The sequence below is a fragment of the Elephas maximus genome, chromosome 5, assembly GCF_024166365.1.
Source record: "Elephas maximus indicus isolate mEleMax1 chromosome 5, mEleMax1 primary haplotype, whole genome shotgun sequence".
Taxonomy (NCBI): Eukaryota; Metazoa; Chordata; class Mammalia; order Proboscidea; family Elephantidae; genus Elephas; species Elephas maximus.
Window position 1 is genome coordinate 105,133,181 of NC_064823.1, and position 23,658 is coordinate 105,156,838.

The window sequence follows — 23,658 nt, forward strand, 5'->3', positions numbered from 1 at the left end:
AGAGTAATGACTCCATAAATATTTGTTGACTAATTAATAAACAATAATACTAAAACAAAAGTAAATTCTGTGTGACCAACACAAGAAAAAGTACGTAGCTACTTGTAGCATCCAATCAAAAGGTTTCTTCATAGTTAAGTCGTTCTGTATGCCCTCCCTAACACAAAACCATCACTTCAAAATTCTTCTCTACTTCATATTATTTAAGGAGTCATCTGAGAGTATAAGAAAGCAATAGCACCTACACTAAAATAGTAAATATCCTCTTAAATAACAAAGGAAAAGGAAGAAACCAGGATAAAAGGCAAGGAGCAGAGAATAACATAAAAATATCTCTGGAGTTCACACGGAAACAAAGGTAAAGGGTCAGGGGATTTCTGTTAAGTTAGAAAGTAAAAAGAAAAAAAAAGATGGATATACTGAATTTACATTACATCGAAAGGTACATGAGAAGGAAAATGACATAGGTGGCTAAACATTCTGTGATATTCAGCAAACCTACGCTATGAGGTATAAATGATCTGAAGTGCTTTTGAAGGGAGATTTTCGAAGGAGGTAGGTATGAAAACCTGCCTGCGATCACATTAATCTATGAATGCTTTAAAAAATATAGATACTTGAAACCCACTCAGATTCACTTAATGCATCAGAACCTCCAGCGAGCGGCCCCTAAATCTATACTTTTCAAAAGCTTCCCAAGTGATTCTGCTGCAAGGCCAACTTTAAGAAGTGCTGCTCAAACACCCAACTCAAAATGATCGGCTTATGAATCTACATAACCACAAATATGTTCCCAGAAGTGAAATAACAAAAATTTCAATAAACTTACCTAAGTGAGTTCATCTCTGTTTTCTGATGAGATGAGTCACCAGCAACATGGCTAAGTTTCTGAGCTTGGAGTTTTACTTTGTTCTCTAATGATTCTATTGTTTCGTTCATTATTAACACTTTTGACTTCAATTCACATTTTTCATTTTCAAGCTATAATTTAAATTAAAAAAAGTTAATAGGTATATGTCTTTTTTCCTTAGGCATTCTTTAACAGTATTTCTGGAAGAAACTAAAGAAATAAATTAGACTTATTTAAAAATATTTTAAAAGCAGTGATACATTTTAGGTTCAAGGTGTCAGAATGGGCATATACACATTTATACACCCCCTTCAATATGATTTAAGTAACAGGAAAAATACAAAAGAATATATCCAGCCTCTTCCAACCTGAGGCCGGAAGAACTAGATGGTGCCTGGCTACCACTATCCACCGTTCTGACCAGGGACACAACAAAAAGTCCTGGATAGAATGGGAGAAAAACGTACCACAAAACTCTAATTCTTCAAAAAGGCCAGACCTACTAGACCGAGAAGAGACTAGGGGAACCCCCAAGGCTACTGCTCTAACACACCCTTTGAATTTGCCACTGAAGCCAATCCTGGAGGTCACCTTTCAGCCAAATAACAGATTCAAACCCAGAACCCAGTGCCGTCGAGTTGATTCCGACTCATAGCGACCCTATAGGACACACAGATTGGCTTATAAAATAAATAATATCACAGGCGAATACCGTGTCCTTTAAACACTCAACTATATGAGACCAGATGGCCAACATTTACCCAAAAGCACAGATGAGAAGGTAAGGAGGGGAAGGCAAGGATGAATGTAAACAGAACATGCAGAAAGGAAATAATGAAAATGCTGACACATTGTGAAAATTGTAACTAATGTCATGGAACAATTATAAAAATTGTTAAATGGGAACCTAATTTGCTGCACAAATGTCCACCTAAAACACAATAAAATATTTCTAAAAAAGAAGAAGAAAAAAGAACATATCCGTAACAGCAATGAAAATAGGTAAGGAAGCCATTAGCAGAACAAAAATTTTGAAAAAACAGTCAGTAGATATGACTGAATTGATGGAAAGAACACAGCGGAAAAGACTGTAACCCAAACATAAAATTGGCAAGACTTAACAAAGAACTAAAATTTTCCTCAAGGGCATAAAAGATAATCTGACTTAATGTAAAGATACACCATGTCCTTTCTACCACTGTGGGACTACGATATTGTAAATATACCAAATCTTCTACCAAATAATTGTAAATTCAACACAATTCCAATAAAAATCCTAAGAAAGCTTTTTTTTTTTTAAAAAAAAAAAAAAAGGAGTGGCTTTAATTTCATAAACTGACTCTAAACTTCGTTTAGGAAAAAGGAAAAGAGGAAATATTTGGGGAGAGAAGAATGCTTCATAAGATATAAAGATACAAGATATAAAAACAAACTAGAAAGCAACTGTAATTAAAACAGTATGGATTTCACATACAAATGGACAAACATGTACATGAAACTGAATAGAGTAAAAACACTATGTACAGATGTAAACTCAGAAAAGGTAGCATTATAAGGTACATGGGAAAAGGATAAACCCTTAAAAAAATGGGTAAGGAGAACTATCATTGAAAGACAGAAAGCTAGCAAGAATCCTACTTTATTTCATATACAAAAATAAATTCTAGATGGAAAATAACCTATAAGTAAAGCTCAAAACCAAGAAATATAAGTCTTTTAGTCAAAACTGTGCACTGACATGTTTTATCTCCTCTCCCTCTGGAAACACCACTAAAATGGGAATAAAGGAATAAAAAAGGTACGAACTCATAAGGACAGAGAACAAGAAAAAAAAAAAGAGTAAACAAATGACTTCACTAACTTGTGGCAGAATAGTGATTCAGAGTGGAAAAAATTACAGTCTACAGCAGTCTCTCAACTTAGGAACTACTGACATTTGGGGCCAGGTAATTCTTTTACCTGCCCCTTAGACTGACAACCAAAAATGTCTCCAGATAGTGCCAAATGTTCCCTATAAAAATCCAAACCCATTGCTATCAAGTCGATTCCAACTAATAGCGACCCTATAGGACAGGGCAGAACTGTCCCACAGGGTTTCCAAGGCTGTAATCTTTATGTAAGTAGACTGCCACATCTTTCTTCTGTGGAATGGCTGGTAGGTATGAACCACCAACTTTTTGGTTAGCAGCTGAGCGCTTAACCACTGCGTAGAATTGACTACAGTTGAGAAGCACTAATCTAAAATGACCACTGTATGGAATACCAACAAGTAGCCAACTTATTTACTGAGAAGAGGCTCAACATTTAGAGGTATGAAGTAGAGGGTAGGGGTCAGGAATAAAGTCAAATAGGAAGACTGGTTGAAAGTCTGTATACCGGGACCCTTAGAACTGAGGTATTTCTTACCTCTTTCTAGAAAATATTCTTAGAAATACAACCAAAAAAAAGAAACATTAAGAGATAGAGGGAATCTCTCAGAAAAGAGAAAATAAAGGATAAAGGATAAGAACTTTAGATTATCTCTTCAGGAGGCCTAAAACCAACTAGTAAAAGTTCTAAAAAGAGAAAACAGGAATATAGGAGCAGACATCTCAAAGAAAGTTGTAAGACAATGGAGGACAGTATTCAAAATTTTTAGTGAAAATAATTTTCTAATCTATATTTCCATATACCTAGCCAAATTCTAAACCAAGTATGAAAGCGGAATAAAGACATTTCCAGACATGTAGAGTACCAAAAAAAAACCAAAAAACAATTCTCCCAGAATGAAGGAACAAACCAAGAAAGAGAAAACCCTGGGATTCAACACAAGAGAAGGGAAAAGGGAAAGTCTTAAGACAACAGCCACTGAGAGACATTAAGTCCACAATGTAGCAGGAAGACTGAAAGCTCAGGAAGGGAGTCTTCAAGGAAAAAAACCAAACTGGTATGTCTGAGTATTAAAAAATATTACTGATACCATGCAGCAGAGATGTTGAAGCATTTGACAAAAATTAGTGTAAGTTTAATGAAAACAAGGTTTAAACAAAAACAGAAATGCAATTTTTAACTCCAGGAAAAAGAAACTCTACAAGAAAAAAAGGCATGGCAGTGCTGTAACACTAGGCTTAGCAGTGAAAAGCCAGGGGTCAAGGTAATATAAACTACTGAAGTAAGCAAAGTATGTAATAAAACTGTCTTGAGGGAATGGTGAAAGAAAGGAGGAGGAATGCTAAGCCATCATCTCCTGTCAAGGAAAGTCACAAAACAATGCTCATTTGTATCAGTAAAGTAAGACTAAGCTGTATATACACATTGTTTACAAACAAGAAGGTAAGCACCAGAAGAAAGAGTTAGAGAGTTGAGGATGGCAGTTTTGAGGACAAGGAAGGTGGGAAAGTAACTTTTTTGCATTAAAAAAGTCAGAATTCCTTGCGTATATCTTACACAAATAAAGAGTACATGTCTAGGCTAAAAAAAGTAAAAATAAATATGTGTACATCCATCATCTGGCCTATAAAAATATACCTAAATCTTTAAAACTACTTGTGAGCAAATCTCAGTCTCTTCCCTCAATCTCTGCCCACAGTAACCTCTACTCTGAATCTTGCATTTCTCATTTCTTGCTTTTATTTAGTGTATCACATTTGTATGAATCGCTAAACAATACTGTTTAATTTTGTATGTTTTTGTACTTTACATAAGTGGAATCATACTCCATGCTTTCTTCTGTGACTTGCTTTTCTGGTACATTATATTTGTGAGGTGCATACATTGCTGATGTTTGTAGCTATTGTTCATTTATTTTAGCTGCTGTATAACACTTCATTGTATCCATTTTCCTCACAACTGACATCTAGACTGTTTTTTGTTTTCTTTCTTGCTACCACAAACGGTGTTACTACAACTGCTCTGGGTATACACGGCCACGTGTTTGTTTAGGGCAGGGGTTGGCAATCTTTTTCTGTAAAGGGCCAGAGAGTAAATATTTCAGGCTTTGTGGGTCTGCGGCCCATTGCTGCTCCTGTGTTGTAACATGAGAGAAGTCACAGGCAGTATCTGCACAAGAGTGTGGTTGTGTTCCAATACATTATCTATGTAAAAAAGTTGGATGGAGGCCGGATGTGGCTCCGGGGCCAGTTTGTTGACCCCCATCTAGGGTACATAACAGGAAATGGAATTACTAGTTAACAGGGTATGCCTTTGCTAAATAATGCCAAATTTTTCTCCAGAGGTACCAACTTACACTCCCAGGAGCTATACATACTTGCTAATACTTATTCTAACTTCTTAATTTCTGATGACCTGATGGATGTAAAAATGGCATTTTACTGTAGTTTTAATTTGGACTTCCTTATTACTGAGGTGGAACATCTTTTTATGTTTATTAGCCATTTGTAATTTCTTCCTCCATGAAGTATCTATTCATATCTTCTGCTGATTTGTCTTTGGGTTAGTGTGTATCAAGTTATTCTCACAATAAATGGCTCGTCTGTTCAATTTCTTTATCGCTATTTGATAAACAAAGATGTCCTTGTCACTGTTGCCCCATTTATCTATCTTTTTCTTTAGGAAAGAACACTTTTGTCTCCTGAGCAGTGATTAGGAGCACAGACTCTGCAACACCTGCTAGCTGCGTAATCTTGGGCAGGCCTCCCCCTCTCTGTCTCAGTTTCATTATCTGTAAAATGAGGATAAGAACAGCATTTACTTTGTATGGTTGTTGTGAGAATTAAAATAATGTGTATATAAATGTGGAGAAAAGCACCTGACACATCAGAAATGCTACATAAATGATTGCCACTATTATTATTTCTCTAAGGTCAAAAGGTTTTCTCCTGTATTTTCTTTTTAAAAATTTGAAGTTGTATCTTCAACACTGAAGGCTTCAAGTAACCTTGAATTGGTTTATGAGTATGGTATATGTGAGGCAGAATCTAATTTCATTTTCTTTCATATGGATAGTCAATTGTCCCAGAAACAATTACTGGATAATCCTTCCTTCCCACATTGATCTGAGTCCGTTTATATACCAAGTTCCCACATATTTGTGGGACTGTTGCTAAGCTGTCTATTGAGTTTGATCAGTCTCTCTTGACCACTCTGCAACACCACACTGTCTTAATCGTTCTAACTCTAAAGTTCTCATGTCTGGTAGTGCAAGTCCCTTACCATATTCTTCTTTAAAATTTTTTTGACTCTTGGTTGCTTCCATGTAAATCTTAGAATCTACTGTCAAGTTTCATACACGCATACACACGCACACATGCCACACGAACACACATACCCATAACACCTTCTTGGGATTTCAGCTGGAACTGCGTCAGCCCTATACACCAATTTGGGGAGAATTTACATTCTTTTTAGAAACATGCTATCTCTCTCCTTGTTTAATAATATATCTCTCCGTTTATGTAGGTCTTCTTTAATGTTTAGAAACCCTGATGGCGTAGTGGTTAAGTGCTATTGGCTGCTAACCAAACGGTCGGCAGTTCGAATCCTCCAGGTGCTCCTTGGAAACTCTATGGAGCAGTTCTACTCTGTCCTGTAGGGTCGCTATGAGTCAGAATCAACTCAACGGCACTGGGTTTGGTTTGGTTTTTGGTTTTCTTTAATGTTTTTCAATAAGGTTATAGAATGTTTTCTCTAAAGGTTCTGAAAACTTATTCATAGGTGCCCTGTATTATTTATCACCATTAAAATAGTATCTTAAAAAAAAAAAAAAACACGGTATCCTTTCAAAATGTTTGCTGACCATACATAGCTGTCCTGCCCCATATTGAAACCACAGCCACATGTGGCTACTAAATATTTGAACTGTAGCTAGTAAAAAATGAGATATGCTACAGTATAACATACATAGCAAAGACTTAGTCTAAATAAAAGAATATAAAATAATCAAATTTTTATATTGATTTAGATGTTGAAATATTTTGGGTTTAAATCTTGTTTCTTTTTAAATGTAGCTACTAAAAAATTAAAAATTTTGTATGTGGCTCACATATTTCTATTGCACAGCACTAACATACAGAAATAAAACTGGCTGTTATATGCTGATTTTATATGCTCCATTTAATTCTAATTATTTGTTGACTTTTACATTTTCCATATGGATAAAAATACTGTTTTACATAGTTTCTTCCTTTCTCATCCATACACTTCTCCCCTCTTACTACATTGGCTACGATCTTCTACACAATATTGAATAAAATTGGTGTTAACTGGTACCTTTGTCTTGCTCCTGATTTTAAATGAATGCTTTCAATGCTTTATTATTAAGTACACTGTTTGTTCCAGGGTTTACCAGGTTAAGAGGCTCCTTACCTTTCCTAATTTGCTAAAAGTATTTTTTTTTAATGGAGCCTTGGTAGTACAATGGTTAAGCATTAAGTGCTCAGGTGCTAACTGAAAAGTTGGTGGTTTGAACCCACCCAGTGGTCTGTGGGAGAAAGACCTGGTGATCTGCTTCTGTAAAGATTACAGCCAAGAAAGCCCTATGGAGCAGTTCCATTCTGTCACATGGGGTCACTATGACTCAGAATCAACTCGACGGCACCTAACAATAACAACATCGTTTTTAAGTCATGACTGGATGCTGAATTAAAAATGCTTCTTCTCCATTTATTGAGATGAGTATATGCTTTTCATTGTAAATATAAATGTGGTATGATTTCTGAGGTGAAATCAAACTTGCATTCTGGGATAAGCTCAACTTGATCACAATGTTTTATCTTCTTTATATATTGCTGAATTTGGTTTGGTTTGGTAATATGCTGTTTAGCATTATTTATACACCATGAAGTTAACTGGCCTGCACTCTCTCACATTACCTTTGTCTACTGTTTTATTAAAATTATATTGCCCTTATAAAATAAGATGGAGAGTATTCCTCTCCCCTCCCTTTAAAAAAAAAAATCTGGAATAGTTTGCTGTAAGACTGGAATATGCCCTTTCAGTGTTGGTAGAATCTACTGCAAATCTGGGCCTAGTATTTTCTTTGCGGAAAGATATTTTAATTTTAACTACAGCTTAAGAGATCAGAAGAAGGTTCCCTGGGAATCTTCAGCTGAGTAGAGCTCCACAAAGAAACTACTGAAGGCTATTTCCTGTTCCCATTAGCCAGTGGAAGTCCTCATAATTCATGGGGCAAAAGATAGTGTATTCAAAAGGGCTTTTTCTCAGTAGTGAGATAAAATGACTAAGTGCTGCTCTGGTCCCACCTAACAAAGCTTAAAAGCAGAACTGGAAAAGGTCAAACTACTTCTATACGACTTAACTGTATCCCAGAAGACAGCTCAAGCAAAAGAATACAAAATATCCAGTGAGCAGGAAGATAAAAACATAATGTCTAGTATCCAATCTAGAATTACGAGGCATGCAAAGAAGCCAAAACAATGTGGTCCGTAATGAGGAGAAACATCAATCAATTCGAAAATGACACAGATGACAGAATTAATTAGTAAATAGATAAAAGCCATTATAACTGTATTCCCTATGTTCAAGAAACCAGAGAAATACTAACCATGTAGAGATATCAAGGACTGGAAAAAAAAAAAAAAAAAAGACTGAAATCCAACTTCTAGAGATTAAATCTACAATGTCTAAAATAAAAAAAGTATACTGGATGGAATTAACAGCAGATTAGATGTTACAGAAGGAAAAATTAGTAAACTTGAAGACACGGTAATAGAAAGTCGCCAAAATGAACAGAATGATAGAGAAGATTGGGGAAAAAGAAAAAACAAATACAATAAGCTGTGGCACTACTTCAAGAAGCCAGATATATAAAATGTAATTTGAGTTCTAAATGGGGATGAAGAAAACAGTAATAGTATTTGAAGATATAATGGCTGAAATAGTTCTAAATTTGAGGAAAATTATAAACCTACAGATTCAAGAAACTCAATGAATTCCAAGTTTAAGAAACACAAAGCAACACCCAGGCACATCATAAGCAGTAGAAGAGAAACAGTTAAAATCAGTTAGAGGAAAAAGATACATTACATACACAGGAGTAAAGAGAAAAAGGGCAGCAGGTTTCTTGTTGGAAATGATGCAAGGGAGAAGATAGTGGACAATATCTTTAACATTCTGAAAGGGAAAAATGCCAACCTAGAATTCTATACCCAACCAAAGTATCAAGAATAAGGGCAAAAATAATGTTTCCTTCTAATTTTTACATTTAATGACTTTTAGGAAACCCTGCTGGCATAGTGGTTAAGTGTTACCACTGCTAACCAAAGGGTCGGCAGTTTGAATCTGCCAGGCGCTCCTTGGAAACTCTATGGGGCAGTTCTACTCTGTCCTGTAGGGTCGCTATGAATCAGAATCGACTCAATGGCATTGGGTTTGGTTTTGGTTTTGTAATGACTTTTAAAACACCGATATTTTAAGTTTTTCTAAAACACTGAGGCTTGGCCAATAAACCTTCATTTAGACATCCCTAGATTCAACAATTATCTCATTTTGCCACAATTGTTTCAATTACTTTTTGTTCTCTGCTTGGCCAAAATCCCCGTAAGCATCATATATATCAGGAAGGACCTCTTTTCTCTCTCTTTCTCAATCTCTCTCTCTTTCTCTCTCTCTCTCACACACACACAGCTTTTCATTGTAATGTTGTTTGCAAAAGCAAAAAAAGAAAAAAAATGTAAAACAACCCGTAACAGATGATTTTGTGTCTAGAGCCATATCTCCTTTGCCCCATGCATGCTGACCAAATCCCACCTCAAATAATTTTTGACTCTGTCTGCTTTTCTGCCTCAGGGCTTTTTCCAAAGGAGGAGCTCATTCACTGAGTCCAAAGTCAGTCAGCCAGAAATCTGGGAAGTTAACACTTCTAGAATAATCCTTATGCGTGAAAAACAGGGTTAGGTAGCTAAATACCCTAGCCTCCCATCCTTTATTCAGAGGTACATTCTATACATTTCCTCAGAGGGTTCCCAGAGGAATAGAGACTCGGTCCACAGCAGCAACCAGCTCAATAAAATATCCTTTTTTGGCTTTTTTTACTTTCCTGTCTGACTCACCCAGCTCCTTCACTTCTGATTCCTGGGATAACTTGCCAAACTACTTGTACCCACATTCTGGTCTCAGGCTCTGCTTTCAGGGACACCCAAACTGAGACAAAGCCAATATGCAGCCTTTAAAAAGACTAAAACAGAATTTTGCGTACTGAGATGGAACGAAGTCCACAATCTACTATAGAAAAAAAGTGATACATATGGCATGACCCAATTTCTGTTTCTATATGTGTGGAATGTGTACGAATATGTTAAGTAAATGCATTCCAAAAGTACTGGCAAAACATGTAACAAATTGTTTAAAATGCCATATCTAGGGAAAGCAACAAGGAATGAAAGTGGACTTTCACTTTTCTACCCTATGTATTTTTTTTAATGAAAGCAAGAACAATAAAAATAGCCAACATCTACTGAGTGCTTCCAATATGCCAGGGGCTCGTCTAAATTCTTCATATGTATTAACTAATTTAATCCTCACAATAGCCCTAAGAAGTTATAGAATTATTCCTATTTTACAAATAAAGAAACTGAGGGACAGAAAGTTCAAGGAATTTCCCTATAGGTAATGTGTGGCAGAGATGAGATTTGAACCCAGGCAGTCAGTCTTCATAGCACACACTCCTAACCACTGTTACACAGCTTCCCTAAGCATATTATTTACAATTTAAAATGCATGCAGCATATTAAACTATAATTGAAACAGTCATTCAGACAACACAATATACACCAAATCCAGTTTGACTAATTACCTGATGATTAACACATGTCAAATGTTCAATAGTTTGTTCTAATTCTGATTTTCCCAAAAGACTCTTCTCCTGGAGGTTCTGAAAGAGATTTTTATAGAAAATGTTCATTTATATCAGATAATAAAACAAAACTATCAAAGTAAAGGATGCAAATCTACAGTACTATTTTATTCTATCTGTCATTTTATACTCAGAAATATTTTAGAGGGAAAATCAGTAGATGTTAACAAAAACAAATTTTTTGGTTAAAAAAAGCACAAAAGATCCTTATTTATACACTCTACCTCGATGTGTGATTGTAGCAGAAAACACAGACTGCTATGGAGTCATTTGTAAAAATTTATTTCAATCAGTCCATTAGCACAACTATAAAGGGAAAAAACAGCCGGTTAAGTATCAAGCTCAGGAGTATGTCCTCAGGAAAGGAAAAGTAATAGGGACAGGGTGCAAAGGAGGAAAGATGATGTTAGAAGGACACAGGAAACAGAATGCTACAGGGCCATGCAAGAGATCAGAGTTCCAAGAACAGGCTGGTCAACAGGGTAAACACAAAGGTTATTTTTCTGATTACATTATCTTATTATCCAAACTCTGTTGCTAAGTCTAGGATTAGTAACACAATGTGGTACCCACTGAGAGGTTTTCCAGTGTGAATTCACACTTCCATCCATGTTATTCAGTGAAAATAAATAAATGTTCCAGAAAAATCCATATACTAGAGATGAGTTTTTAAAGACATCTCATGTTTAGATTACACATTTGGCTGAAAGTATCACTTGTTACAAGTATTTATTCATTTATTCCATCATTCAACCAATATAAATTGAGTTTATACTATATACCAAGCACCAAACAAGGTGTTAGTGATACAGTAATGCGTAAAATGAATACAAGTCCCTGATTTCATCTAGTAGGTGCCCTGATGGTATAACGGTTAAGGGCTTGGCTGCATGGCTGTTATCCGAAAGGTTGGCAGTTTGAACCCACCCAGAGGTTCTGCAGGAGAAAGACCTGGTGAATCTGCTCCCATAAAGATACGGCCTAGAAAATCCAGATGCTACCTAACAATATCAAAGCCTAGTAGAAAAGACAAACTTTAAAAAAAGAAATTACAGTAAAGCCTATGGATATTCTGTAAGGAAAATGAACTTTATGTCGACATACAGAAAGGGATTCTAGAGTCCAGTGTTCACTTCCTGTCTGAAAAAATGATGTTTAACCTGGATCTAAAAGAAAAACAGGAATTAGACAAGTGGATTGGAAGGAGGAAAGGAATTTTTCAGGTAGTCAATAGTCTATGTAGAAGGTTGGAGGCAAGAAAAAGTACACTAAGGCTGGACCCTTGGGGTGAGTGAGGGAGTGGCGGGGTGGGGGGTGGCAGAGATGTGTTTGGGAAAAAGTACCATGTTGTATTGCTAACTCTAGATTAGCAACAGCAACAGTTTGGGATAAGGTTATATAACCAGAAAAACAGCCCTTGTGTTTTACACCATTGACCAGCCTATTCTTGGAACTCGGATCTTTTGCATGGCCCCTTGGTATTATTTCCTGTGTCTTTCTAACCTCATCTTTATTCCTTTAGAAGTAGCAATCATCCTCTCAAAGGAGGCCAATCATTGAGGTCCTTTAAAACAACTGATGGATTTTAAGTAGGATGTGACACGATCAGAATTATATTTTTGAAATATTACTCTGACCTCAGCGAGAAAAACAGATTTGAGAGGATAAGACTGGAAGTACAGAAGCCACTAATACAGTAGTGCAGGTGAGAGACAATAATGGCCTGAACAGGGTGGTGGGAACGGAATGGAAAGAAACAAACATTCATGAGAAGTGGCGTGTGTGGGCTCTGGAGCCAGGCTCCTTGCAACTTCAAGCTGGGGGACCTATTTAACCTCACTGAAACTCAGAGACCTCACTGGTAGATAGTATCTATTTGAAAAGGGTACTATAAAGATTTAATGATAGCCCTCATAAAAATCATTTAGAACAGCCTCCCAAATGGGTTAAGTATTATTTAAGAGATAGCAACAATAACACTTGGTGATTAATTAAGGGATATGAGGCTTCAGGGAGCAAGGAGTCAGTGATGACGCCTGGATTTGATAGTGGGGACAGCGGAATAACAGTCAACACTGAAGTAGGCTTATAGATGAAGATGTTAAGTTCAGTTTTTAAGTAAAACATCTATTCTAAACTGATAAATCCTGTCTCCCACAACCCAGAAGGCATTTGGTAACGTGAACGTTACTTTTTCCTAGTTCTCAGTACTATTTCATTTTTTACTCTATTTTTACATTCCTTAGTCATTTCAACAGATATGGAAAAGGTTAAGTCAGTGACTTAAACTAAAAGCTGTCATATTGTACAGTATTAAAAAAGATCTCAATTAAAAGCATTCTGAAACGGAACTGTTAGGCTAAAATTTTAACTGAAACTTATGTCATAAAGACTACTCTCATAATGCTTAAGTGTCTTTATTCCTAATTTTAGCTACTAATCCCAAAGCATTAATTCAGTAATATTTATTGAACGTAAGCTGTGGTCTCCATAATACTAATACCAAAAACCCAAAACCAAACCCAGTGCCGTCGAGTCGATTCCGACTCATACCAACCCTATACTTGTATGAATTCACTTATACAAAATGTCCAGAATAGGTAAATCTATAGAGACAGAAAATAGATGAGTGGTTGCTTAGGGCTGAGAGGCTTGGGGGAAATGCTACCTGATAGGGGGTTTCTTTCTCAGATGGAAATGCTCTGGAATTAGGTAGTGTTGATGGTTGCACAACTCTGTGACTATACTAGAAACCACTGAATTGTATACTTTAAAAGTGTGAATTTTATAGTATGTAAATTATATCTCAATAAAGCTTTATATAATATCCCTATACATAAGGAACTTCCTATTGAGTGAGTTTAGGAGTTGGCAAATTTTTTCTGTAAAGAGCCAGATAATAAATATTTCAGGCTTAGTGAGCCATACTGTCTCTGTCGCAACTACTCAACTCTGCCACTGTAGCACAAGGTAAGCCAAGACAATATGTAAACCAACGAGCGTGGTGTTCCGATAACATTTTATTTATGAACAATGAAATATGAATTTCATACCATGTGTCATGAGGTAGTATTATTCATTTGATATATTTTTCAATCACTTAAAAATGTAAAAACCACCCCTAGTTCATGGCAATACAGAAACAGTCAGCAGGCTAACTAGGCCCGTGTGCCGTAGTTTGCCAACCCTGATACAGCTGCACATCCTAAAAAGCTACTTCACAGAAAAATGTATATAAGGAGCTATCTTTTCTTCAATAAGATGGAATAAATTATAAGGATAGTCTTTATGACTACCCTTATAATGCTTTAAGTGTTTTCATTCCTAATTTCAAACCCACGGAATGGCCAGTGGGTTTAAACCACTGACCTTTCAGTTAGCAGCCAAGTGCCTTAACCACTGTGCCACCAAGGCTCCTTATGCATATTAGAAATAAAGTACTTACAATTAACTTTTCTCTTAAAGCTTCCTTTTCTACCATACTTCTTCTTAAATCAGATAATGCACATTCTTTTTCCTCTTCCATAAGACTGATAATATTTGGGGAGACTGTGGTCTGGGTGGATTCCTGTCTTAGAGCAGATAATTCTTCCTGAGCCTTTAAGAATTAAAAAGAAATAATAAAAAAAAACTTTGGATAAGCTTCGAGGTTCAAAAAAAGAAAAAACACGCACTGAACACACGCTACTGTTGCTCTCTTCCCAAATCCCAACAAAGTAAGAGTAAGATAATTAAATAGTAAGAATAAAACCAAAAAGATAGGGAGGTTGAGGGAAGTGCTGGCCACAAAATTTGGGGAACCAGAAAGCAGATGGACAAGTAGCAATTAACTAAGGCAAACCCAAGAAAGTGGAAATCTAAGCCAACAGCGGAGAGAGCCCAGAAGTGGATCACTTTGTACTAAAGAACCCAAGAAAAGCTCAAAATGAGAAACACCTCTTTCAATTTGACCTTTAACTTGCATGTCCTTCCCCTTTAAAAGGAGCAGCAGGAGTTCATGGAAGACAGGCGTAGGAACAAATTGAGGTGACAGACACCATGCTTTGCTCAAACTCACCTTGCCCTCTGACAACTGAGGCTTTGTAACTGGGCCAAGCTCTATTGATGCCCTTTTCCCTAGAGAATTTTTTACTAAAGGCTAAGTTCTTAATATCCAGTATATCTAAATAGTGAGCCCTACCCACTGTTCTACTGTTCTACCCAACATGTCCGAATCCCAAGGATAAACTTGGCTCAGCGTCAGAGACCTGCTCCAGGTAGTTTGAGAAGGATGCTATCACTAACCATCCTGATAGATAATTCAGAAAACAGGAAGGATAAATATGAAAAAATAAGTCTCTGCTTTGGCAGCAGGATGATAGTACAAATGGCTATTTATAATTCTAATTAAGAAGAATATCACAAGGTCCATATATTAGAGTAATGTGAAGGACATATACTGACTTCATTATAGTTAAATGGATCTATATAAACCTTTGACTTAGTTATAATTAACTTCTTACTTGATTATATAAGACACTTAGTTTATCTCTTTCTGCTGTCAATAATTTAACATTGGCCTGTATTTCCTCCATATGTTTTTCAAATCTTTCTAGCATACAATGAAGTTCATCTCTTTCTCTTGTGACGAGACGAATTTCTGAGTTGTAATCACCCTGAAACACAATCAGAAAACAGAAGTTATCATTTGTTATAATTATCACCACATGGCTGTCACTGTTGTTAGGTACCACTGAGTCGGTTTCGACTCATAGCAACCCTACGTACAAAAGAACGAAACACTGCCTGGTTCTGCGCCATCCTCACAATCATTGCCATGCTTGAGCCCATTGTTGCATCTACTGTGTCAGTCCATCTTGTTGAAGGTCTTCCTCTATTTTGCTGACCTCTACTTTGCCAAGCATGATGTCCTTCTCCAGGGGACTGGTCCCTTCTGATGATAACATGTCCAAAGTACGTGAAACAAAGTCTTGCCATCCTTGATTCTAAAGAACATTCTGGCTGTACTTCTTCCAAGTCAGATCTGTCACAGGATACCGGTTATAACCATAAACCAGTTGCCATCCAGTTCATCCCAACTTATGGCAATTCCATGTGTGTGAGAACAGAACTGTGCTCCATAGGGTTTCAGTAGCTGATTTTTCAGAAGCAGATCATTGGGCTTTCTTCAGAGGCGCCTCTGGGTGGACTCGAACCTCCAACATTTTGGTTAGTTGCCAAGTGCATTAACCGTCTGCACCACCCAGGGACTCAAGATAGTTAATACTTTTTTTTTTTTTTAATCAATAATGAAAGCAGGAGCAAGAGCACTGGCAGTACTGAGGCAAGTTTCCTGGCTTCCTAGTTCCCTGCCCTTCAAGTTCTCAGGAAGGGACCCAGCTGCCCATGATACTACTTGATCATATCCCACCAGATTCTTCAACTGTTAGTTCTCCTGGGGCTGTTTATACTAGTGGTACTTTAAGTATGGTCCCCAGACCTGCAATATCAGCATCTAGGAACTTGTTAAGACATGAAATTTGGGACCCATCCCAGACCATCTCCAGGTGATTCCAATGCCTGCTAATTTTTTGAGGACCATGCTAATTTTTTCTCTCCAAGGGAGGGACCAGAAGAGTACGTGTGTGCCTGCTCACCTAGTTCGAGTAACTACAACAGCCTAGCACAGTATTTCTGTGACTGAAACTAAGACACATTTTCCAGGCACATCAAGCCCTAATTTTCCCAGCTTCAGGCCTATCTGAGGTCTACTTTACCATCAGATAAATGTAAATATTTCTATAACATCAAAGGTGTTCACTGTATAAGGAAATAATTCCAACATTTCCAAAACAAGAATACACCTACTATTTCAGTATAATTCAAGAACTCCTCTCTCTTCACAGCTATTGTGGAAAAAAAAAAGATGGTAAACATAAACTTGGGATCTACTGGTATCATAGTGCTGAAATATCAAATGTAGAAGCCCCAAGTAGGGATAATCTGATACAATGGAAAGAATTCTGACCTGTGTTACTCAGTATCTATTGTGTACATACCACGTCCATGGAGACTTAAACAACAATAGTAAATATATGGGAAGTAGCCCTCACCTACCACTTGGAAATACATTATTTTCTTTGTTAAACATGCAAAATTAAGGCATAATGAATGAGATTAGCTAGTTAGAAAGGATGCCTTACAGGACAAGGTGTCCTATAGGACAAAAGCAGATCAGGGTTTGAGGACTTAATCAAGGTTTAAGTAAGTATAAAAGAAAATCTGTAACCTAACCAATAGTATTAGCATATCTAAAGAAAAAACGTTTAAAGAAAGGTATGGTCCGTAGATTCTAGAAAAGGAGAGCTCAATGAATAAGGAGTTGACAGTATATTTCCATTACTCTCTAGGTCTCAGCTTAAATGTCACTTTCTCCAAGCAGTCCATCCAGAAGACTCAGTCTAATTTGTATTCCCCTCCACAGGCTCCCATAGCATTCTCAATCTTTCCTGTATTCTTATTTCATTAACATTTATCATGTGAAATTATAAAGTTATTTACATGATTATACGTTTAATGTAAGTCTTCACCAATAAAATGTAAGCACTGTGAGGGACAGAGTAGGTATTTAGTCGTGTTCACCATATCTTCAGTACCTAGCATGGTGCCTGGTATAACATAGAATTCCCTGAACATTTACTGACTGACCTTCTTAAGCAGGAATTCTTAGCTCTTCTCTAAATAATCTTGCATGTAGATTTATTTTTTTAATGTTACTGTGTAATAATTGTTTATAACTCCTTTTCCCACCACATTGTCTCTAATGCATGTGCACACACACATACATACAGAAGTACACATACAAACATGCACAAGGTTGAAGGCTATAAGGACAGGAACTGTAACTTCTTTATCTCTGTATCCCCAGTGTCTCATTCATAGCAGACCCTCAGTATACATCTGTTGAACAGAACCTAATGTTACCACCTAGATCTGATGTACTTTAATACAGCAAATAATAAGGAAATGAAACATTTACTGGACACTAGATATTGTGCTGGGCCCTTGTCTTAGTTTGCTAGTACCTTTGTAACAGAAATACCACAAGTGGGTGGTGGTAAAAAATGGAAGTTTATTTTCTCACAGTTCAGGAGGCTAGAAGTCCAAATTCAGAACACCAACCCAAGGTAAAGGCTCTCTCTGTTTGCTCTGGGGGAAAATCCTTGTTTCAGCTTCCCTAGCCTTGGCGTTTTTCTTCGGATTCCTTCAAGATCTCCACCTGGCATCTCTCCCCAACCCCACAATTTGTGCTTGCTTTTGTGTCTAATCTGTTCTTTTTATATCTCAAAAGTCATTCGGTTTAAGACACACTCTATGTGACATCATTAACATAACAAAGAAAACCCTATACCCAGTGGGATTATATTCCTAGGTATAGAGGTTAGAATTCCATTACATACTTTTGGGAGACATAATTCAATCCATAATAGCCCTTATGCAAATTGTGTCATCTAACCTTCACAAGATGTTGTAGTTACTTTCTTCACTTTGCAGATGATGAAACCAGGGCTCCAAGAAGTTAGGTTATAAGGCCAGTTTGCAGAGTTGGAATTTAGATCAAGTCTCCAACTCCAAAGCACTTTCCATTACACTATACTCAGAACTCATGGTGGGAACCATGGTGAGGACAAGGTGAAAGGAGACAGTGCCTCCCTATAGACAACAGAAAATCTACAGGCGTTTGGTCAATGATAATCACTGATATTAAAAATGCCAATATTTTCCTGAGTTATTACAACACCAATGAACTGTGCGTTGTTGTTGTTAAGTGCCATCAAGTTGGTTCTGACTCATAGCGACCCCATGCACAATAGAACGAAACACTGCCCTGTCCTGAGCCATCCTTACAATCGTTGTTATGCTTCAGATAACTGTTGCAGCTACTGTGTCAACCCACCTCGTTGAGGGTCTTCCTCTCTTCCGCTGACCCTGTACTCTGCCAAGCATGATGTCCTTCTCCAAGGACTGATCCCTCCTGACAACATGTCCAAAGTATGTAAGACGCAGTCTCATCATCCTTGCCTCAACTGTGCCTTAGTTTACCATAAAGTGGAGGTTGAAACCTCACAGCTTACATCAACTCCAGGTTTAGAGAGGTCTTTGTCAACAAAGTGTTTTTAAACATGCTTAAAATACTGACTTTTAGACAGGGCATACATTCTCTAGTTCATAGCACAACTGTCTTACATCCCACTCATATACTTACCTACCAGTTATCCACTGCCATACCAATAAATTTGTGACTGGTCATCTAAAATGCTCTGAACACTCTGATTTTCTGAGCTTTAGAAAACAGATTCCTTACCTGCGCTGAGTAACATAAAATTTCAGAAAAGTAAATAATTTACTAATTCTCCCAGTATATATATATATACCTTACCAATATTCTTTCTTTGTCTTTCAAAAATGAAACCACTGAATCAAATATTTAAACACTTTAAGAAATTTACCACCTCAGTGCTATCTAATAGACAGTCAATTAAACAGATCAACTACTTTGTGGAAGATTTTTCTACACAATAAAAATGGTCAATTCAGTGATTTACTTTTCCTAAGTCCTAAGTATATATGTATTTTAAAAATTATTTTATTTTTGTTGTTGTTCTGAGTATGTATGTATTCTAAAAGAACTAAGTAACACATAAATTAACTTATGCTATATGTTTCCACCTACAAATTCTGTTTATAGTAGACAACATAGCAGTGTTTACATTGATAAGTATAAATAAAATTCAGCCATTAGCCAATAAGATTAAAAATCAAAGTCTAATAAGAAAAAGATTCAAACCTGTTTGAGAATGGACACAGGATCTTCATGGAAAAGATAATGGAATTGATATATTCAGCCAAGTCTGAAATCCAATGTTTTGAGCTTTAATGACTGTCATGATTTTAATGAATTTTCCCCCAACTCCCTCCAATTTTACCTAGTGTGTAGATAACGCTATGGTCATATAAGCTTCAAAGCTTAAAAAAAAGAAAAATCTGAAGAACTCAAATGATAATCATAAAATTGAAAATAATTATAACCTAAAATAGAGACACATGATTTTAGCTTCTCATGAAACACGGTTAATTTTAAATAATATACATAAAATAATATCAATTAGCTGATACACAAAGTGAACATTTCTAGACCACCAACTTGCAAATACAGTCATAATGGAAAAATGGAACAATCTATCCAGCACCCATTTCCTGTTTCTACCCTTCTCCCATTGCATGGTTAATACGGAAGATGCCAGGTTAGTACAGTGTAATCAGCCTTCCTGACTGGTCCAAGGCTGGGAATTGAATGAAGCCATGTTGCCTGCTATGTAGACAAAGCCATTCTGCTTTGAGAGAGAAAACACAGCTGACACAGGAAGAAGTACAGCTTGGAGTGAGAGGAAATGTCCAGCAGTTTCAGCTTCCAGAAGTCCACATGTCTTCTGCATTCTTCCCATGCGTCAGCTATTCAATCTATCCTAGTTTCCTGGAACTAGTATGTTGCCCTGTGTGCCTAAGCATTTTAACTAACTAATACAATGTTCCTACAGTATAGGTCATCGAAGAAAACAAAAATCAAAATTAAGAGAGTTCTTAAAAACAAGTATACCTAAAGTTACATTTAATACAATAATAAGCCAGAAAACTTTGTTCACATGATACTCTTATAAAGGAGTAGTACCTTCTCTGGTGTTTTTAAAATGTGAACTTTTTCACGCGTAAAATACTTTGTAGAGCAAGATCTTCGCTGTATCATATGCTGGAGTCTTTCTAGCTCTTTCTTATAATAATCTCGTTCTTCTTCTATGCCTTTCAGAAATGTATCTAAACGAGAAGGTGACCTGTCTCGGCGTTTTATTCCATGTTCTAGCCTCATCCTCTCAACTTCCAAAGTAAGTTCTCTTTCTGCAAATTAAAACGGTTAAATCTTAAAAGAATGTTGCATATATAATGTATAATCAGCCAAATAAATTAGGTCAATACTTTAAAACTTCTTTAAGATCGCAAACTACTAAAAATTACGAGCTGTTTTAAATCACCTATAAAGGCTAGATATATCAAAGACACTAGTACTTATAGGAAAGGAAAAAGAACAAAAGCAAAAATTAAATTATAAGCTTAAATAAAATCCAGTCAGTCAAAGTCTCCCTGCTTTTGTTTTATCATAAGAATGGATACTATTTAGTACTACAGAATGAAGCAACACATGGTTCTTTCTCGGTGCTTGAAAATGCACTACGAGAAAATCTATCTACATATAGTTAATCATAATATGCACAATTTGAACATTAAGCTTGAATTTAATATAGCATATGCATAAAGAGCTCACACTTGAATGTTTCTCCAAATAAACACAATTAGCCTTTAGCACATAAACTGCCTTCTCATAGGTCAAAAAATCGTATACAGTTCAACCTAATTTAACTGATGCTTATTATAACTCTGAGGCTTAAGTACCATTTTCAAGACACATTCTGATTCAGTCCCATTTCTTCCTTCATTCAGCAGATACTTATTGAGCATTTACTATATGCTTAAGTGCTGGTTAAAAATACAAGTGCGTAAAACAGAAACCTGTTGCTGTTGAGTCAATTCCTACTCATAGCGACCCCACAGGACAGGGCAGAACTGCCTTATAGGGTTTCCAAGGAGCGGCTCGTGGATTCAAACTGCCGACCATTTGGTTAGCAGCCAAGCTCTTAATCACTGCGCCACCAGAGCTCCCCATAAAATACAGTCATAGTCAAACAAATAATTATTTTAATTGTAGTAGGATAAAAGCTACAAAATAATATACAATGCAAACTGGAGGATGAATTGACAAATTGACAAATTCATTCTGAGAAGAGGTAACCGGAGAGGTAAGAGGAAACTAGGCAAGCCAAGGAACAGACAACTGTGTTGGACACTAAGAAGTCAAATAGGTTAATGAATGAAAAGCGTCCACTGTATGTAGCATAATAGAGGTGACTGATGGCCTTAAAAAGAGCAGTTTTGGTGGTAACATGAGAAGAGAGGCCAAACTAGAGTGGACTGAGGAGCTGAAGGGTAGTGGGTGATCAAGCTGAAAGAAGTATGGTGATTTTTCAAGATGTTGAAGCTACAAAGAAGAGGAAAGGGTGGATGGAGGGGAATGGGTCAAACTTCTTTTTTTTTTAAATGGGAGGAGAGTCAGCATGTTTGAATGCTAAGAGGAAAAAATCAGTACAAACACTAAAATTACGAAAAGGAGATAATGTCTAAAGTTCTTAAAATTAGAGAGGCTAGGACCCAGAGAACAGATGAAGGCACAAGCCTTTCATGAAACAGACACTCCTTCACTTTAACAGGAGAGAAGGAAATGGGCAGGTTTACAGCCTGGGGGCAGGAAACTGGAAACTGAAGGAATGTCTGCCTGATGGCCTCCATTCTCTCAGAAAACCTGAGGTAAGACCATCCACTCAGAATGAGGGTTGGAGTGGGAGTCACAGGTTTAATGAGAATGGAAAGCACTGAAATGCTTGCTGCAGAGAGCGGGGGATGGCACACTAAGACAGAGTAAGATTTCCATACAACATTGAGGGTTCTGCTGAGGCTGGGGACATTTAATTTACAGTGGTATCAATGTGTCTGATGCATACTCAAGCACTGTTTAGCTGTCCACATACAAGCATGTAGAAGATAAATCGTTTGGTTGTTCCCTGGCTACGGTTTTGGCAGGGGCATGCACCTAAAATACTGAGAACCAAGGGAGTTTGAAGTATCTGAAAGATTATACCGAAATGACAGGCTATAGATAGCTATGAGAAAAAGTAAACAGCAAACTTTTATACATGGTTCTATGTACTTTAATATATCAGCTTGTTTAGTCTACAAAACAATCTTTTGGGGCAGGTGCCATCATTATCCCCATTTTAGACAGGGAAACTGGGGCACAGAGAAGTTCACTTGCTCAGGGTCATACAGCTAGTGAGTGGCAAACGGGTTAAATACATCAGCTGCATGGCAGGTGAAGGGCCCTAGGATATCATCTCTTAACAGCACACTGGTCTTCTTTCACTTTCTGAGACATACCAAGTTTGATGGCACCAAGCTTCTGCACTTGCCTTTCTCTCTACCTAGAAAATTCTGCCCCTAGATCTTCATATGGCTGGTGTCTTCTTCAGCCCCGCAATCAGCAATCTTGAGCACATCCCCTACTTTATTTTAATACCTCTTATCATCTAAAATTAACTTGTTCACTTATGTTCTACTAGTTTGTTTCCCTAACTAGGATAAAGGGTCCAGAAGAATAGGGACCTTATGCACCTTGTTTATCATTATATACCCCATACCTAGAACAGAGCCTGCCACACAACAGGCAATTCAGAAGCATTTGTCAAATGAAGGAATGAATTGCATGTTCCTTAGCTCTAGTCATTTAGGACTTGTACCTGACAGACAGCCTATCTCAATTGCGTGTATACTTTAAGGTGACATAGATGCCTTTCCTTAAGAAGATTCTGATTTTCAGATGGCCCACTATTTCAGAGTGCTTTTCCTCTTAGTACTAATTCTATTATCCTCTGCCTCAAAGAAGAACATACTTCTATTGGGAAATTACTCAAGGAGGACTCCCTGAAGCAAAGAGTCAAAATATAAAAGAAAATGCTAAGTTCCTTGAGGGAGATTCCCACCTTATCTACAGTACCTAGTATGGTTTCTGGTATCTAGCAAGCACTCAAAAAATATTTATTGAACGAATGAAGATCACCTATTAAGAATAAAATACATCAAGAGAAAGTCACAATCACGTTTTCAGTTATCAGCATTTTATATCTTACCTTTATCTGCAAAAGTTTCAACTTTTTTGGAAAGTCTTTGCTTTTCTTGTTCAAGTTGACAAACAACAGTTTCAAGATCTGATTTTATAAGCAATTCTTCACTCAGTCTCTCCTTTTCTTTATGGCATAAGTCTAATTCCTGCAAATTTTAATATTATAATTAAAAT

General features: G+C 36.8%; 1 protein-coding gene across 2 annotated transcripts in view; it reads right to left on the reverse strand.

Annotated features, from left to right (window-relative positions):
- The window catches only part of CEP135 (centrosomal protein 135), a 92,108-nt gene that overhangs the window by 36,551 nt on the left and 31,899 nt on the right, over window positions 1-23,658 (reverse strand). For both annotated transcript variants that reach the window (XM_049886225.1, XM_049886224.1), the window contains exons 10-15: window positions 23,492-23,630; window positions 20,371-20,594; window positions 15,164-15,316; window positions 14,107-14,259; window positions 10,602-10,679; window positions 830-981 (exon numbers count right to left, since the gene is read on the reverse strand). In XM_049886225.1, the coding sequence (XP_049742182.1) occupies window positions 830-981; window positions 10,602-10,679; window positions 14,107-14,259; window positions 15,164-15,316; window positions 20,371-20,594; window positions 23,492-23,630 (899 nt within the window). The remainder of the gene's footprint in view (window positions 1-829; window positions 982-10,601; window positions 10,680-14,106; window positions 14,260-15,163; window positions 15,317-20,370; window positions 20,595-23,491; window positions 23,631-23,658) is intronic.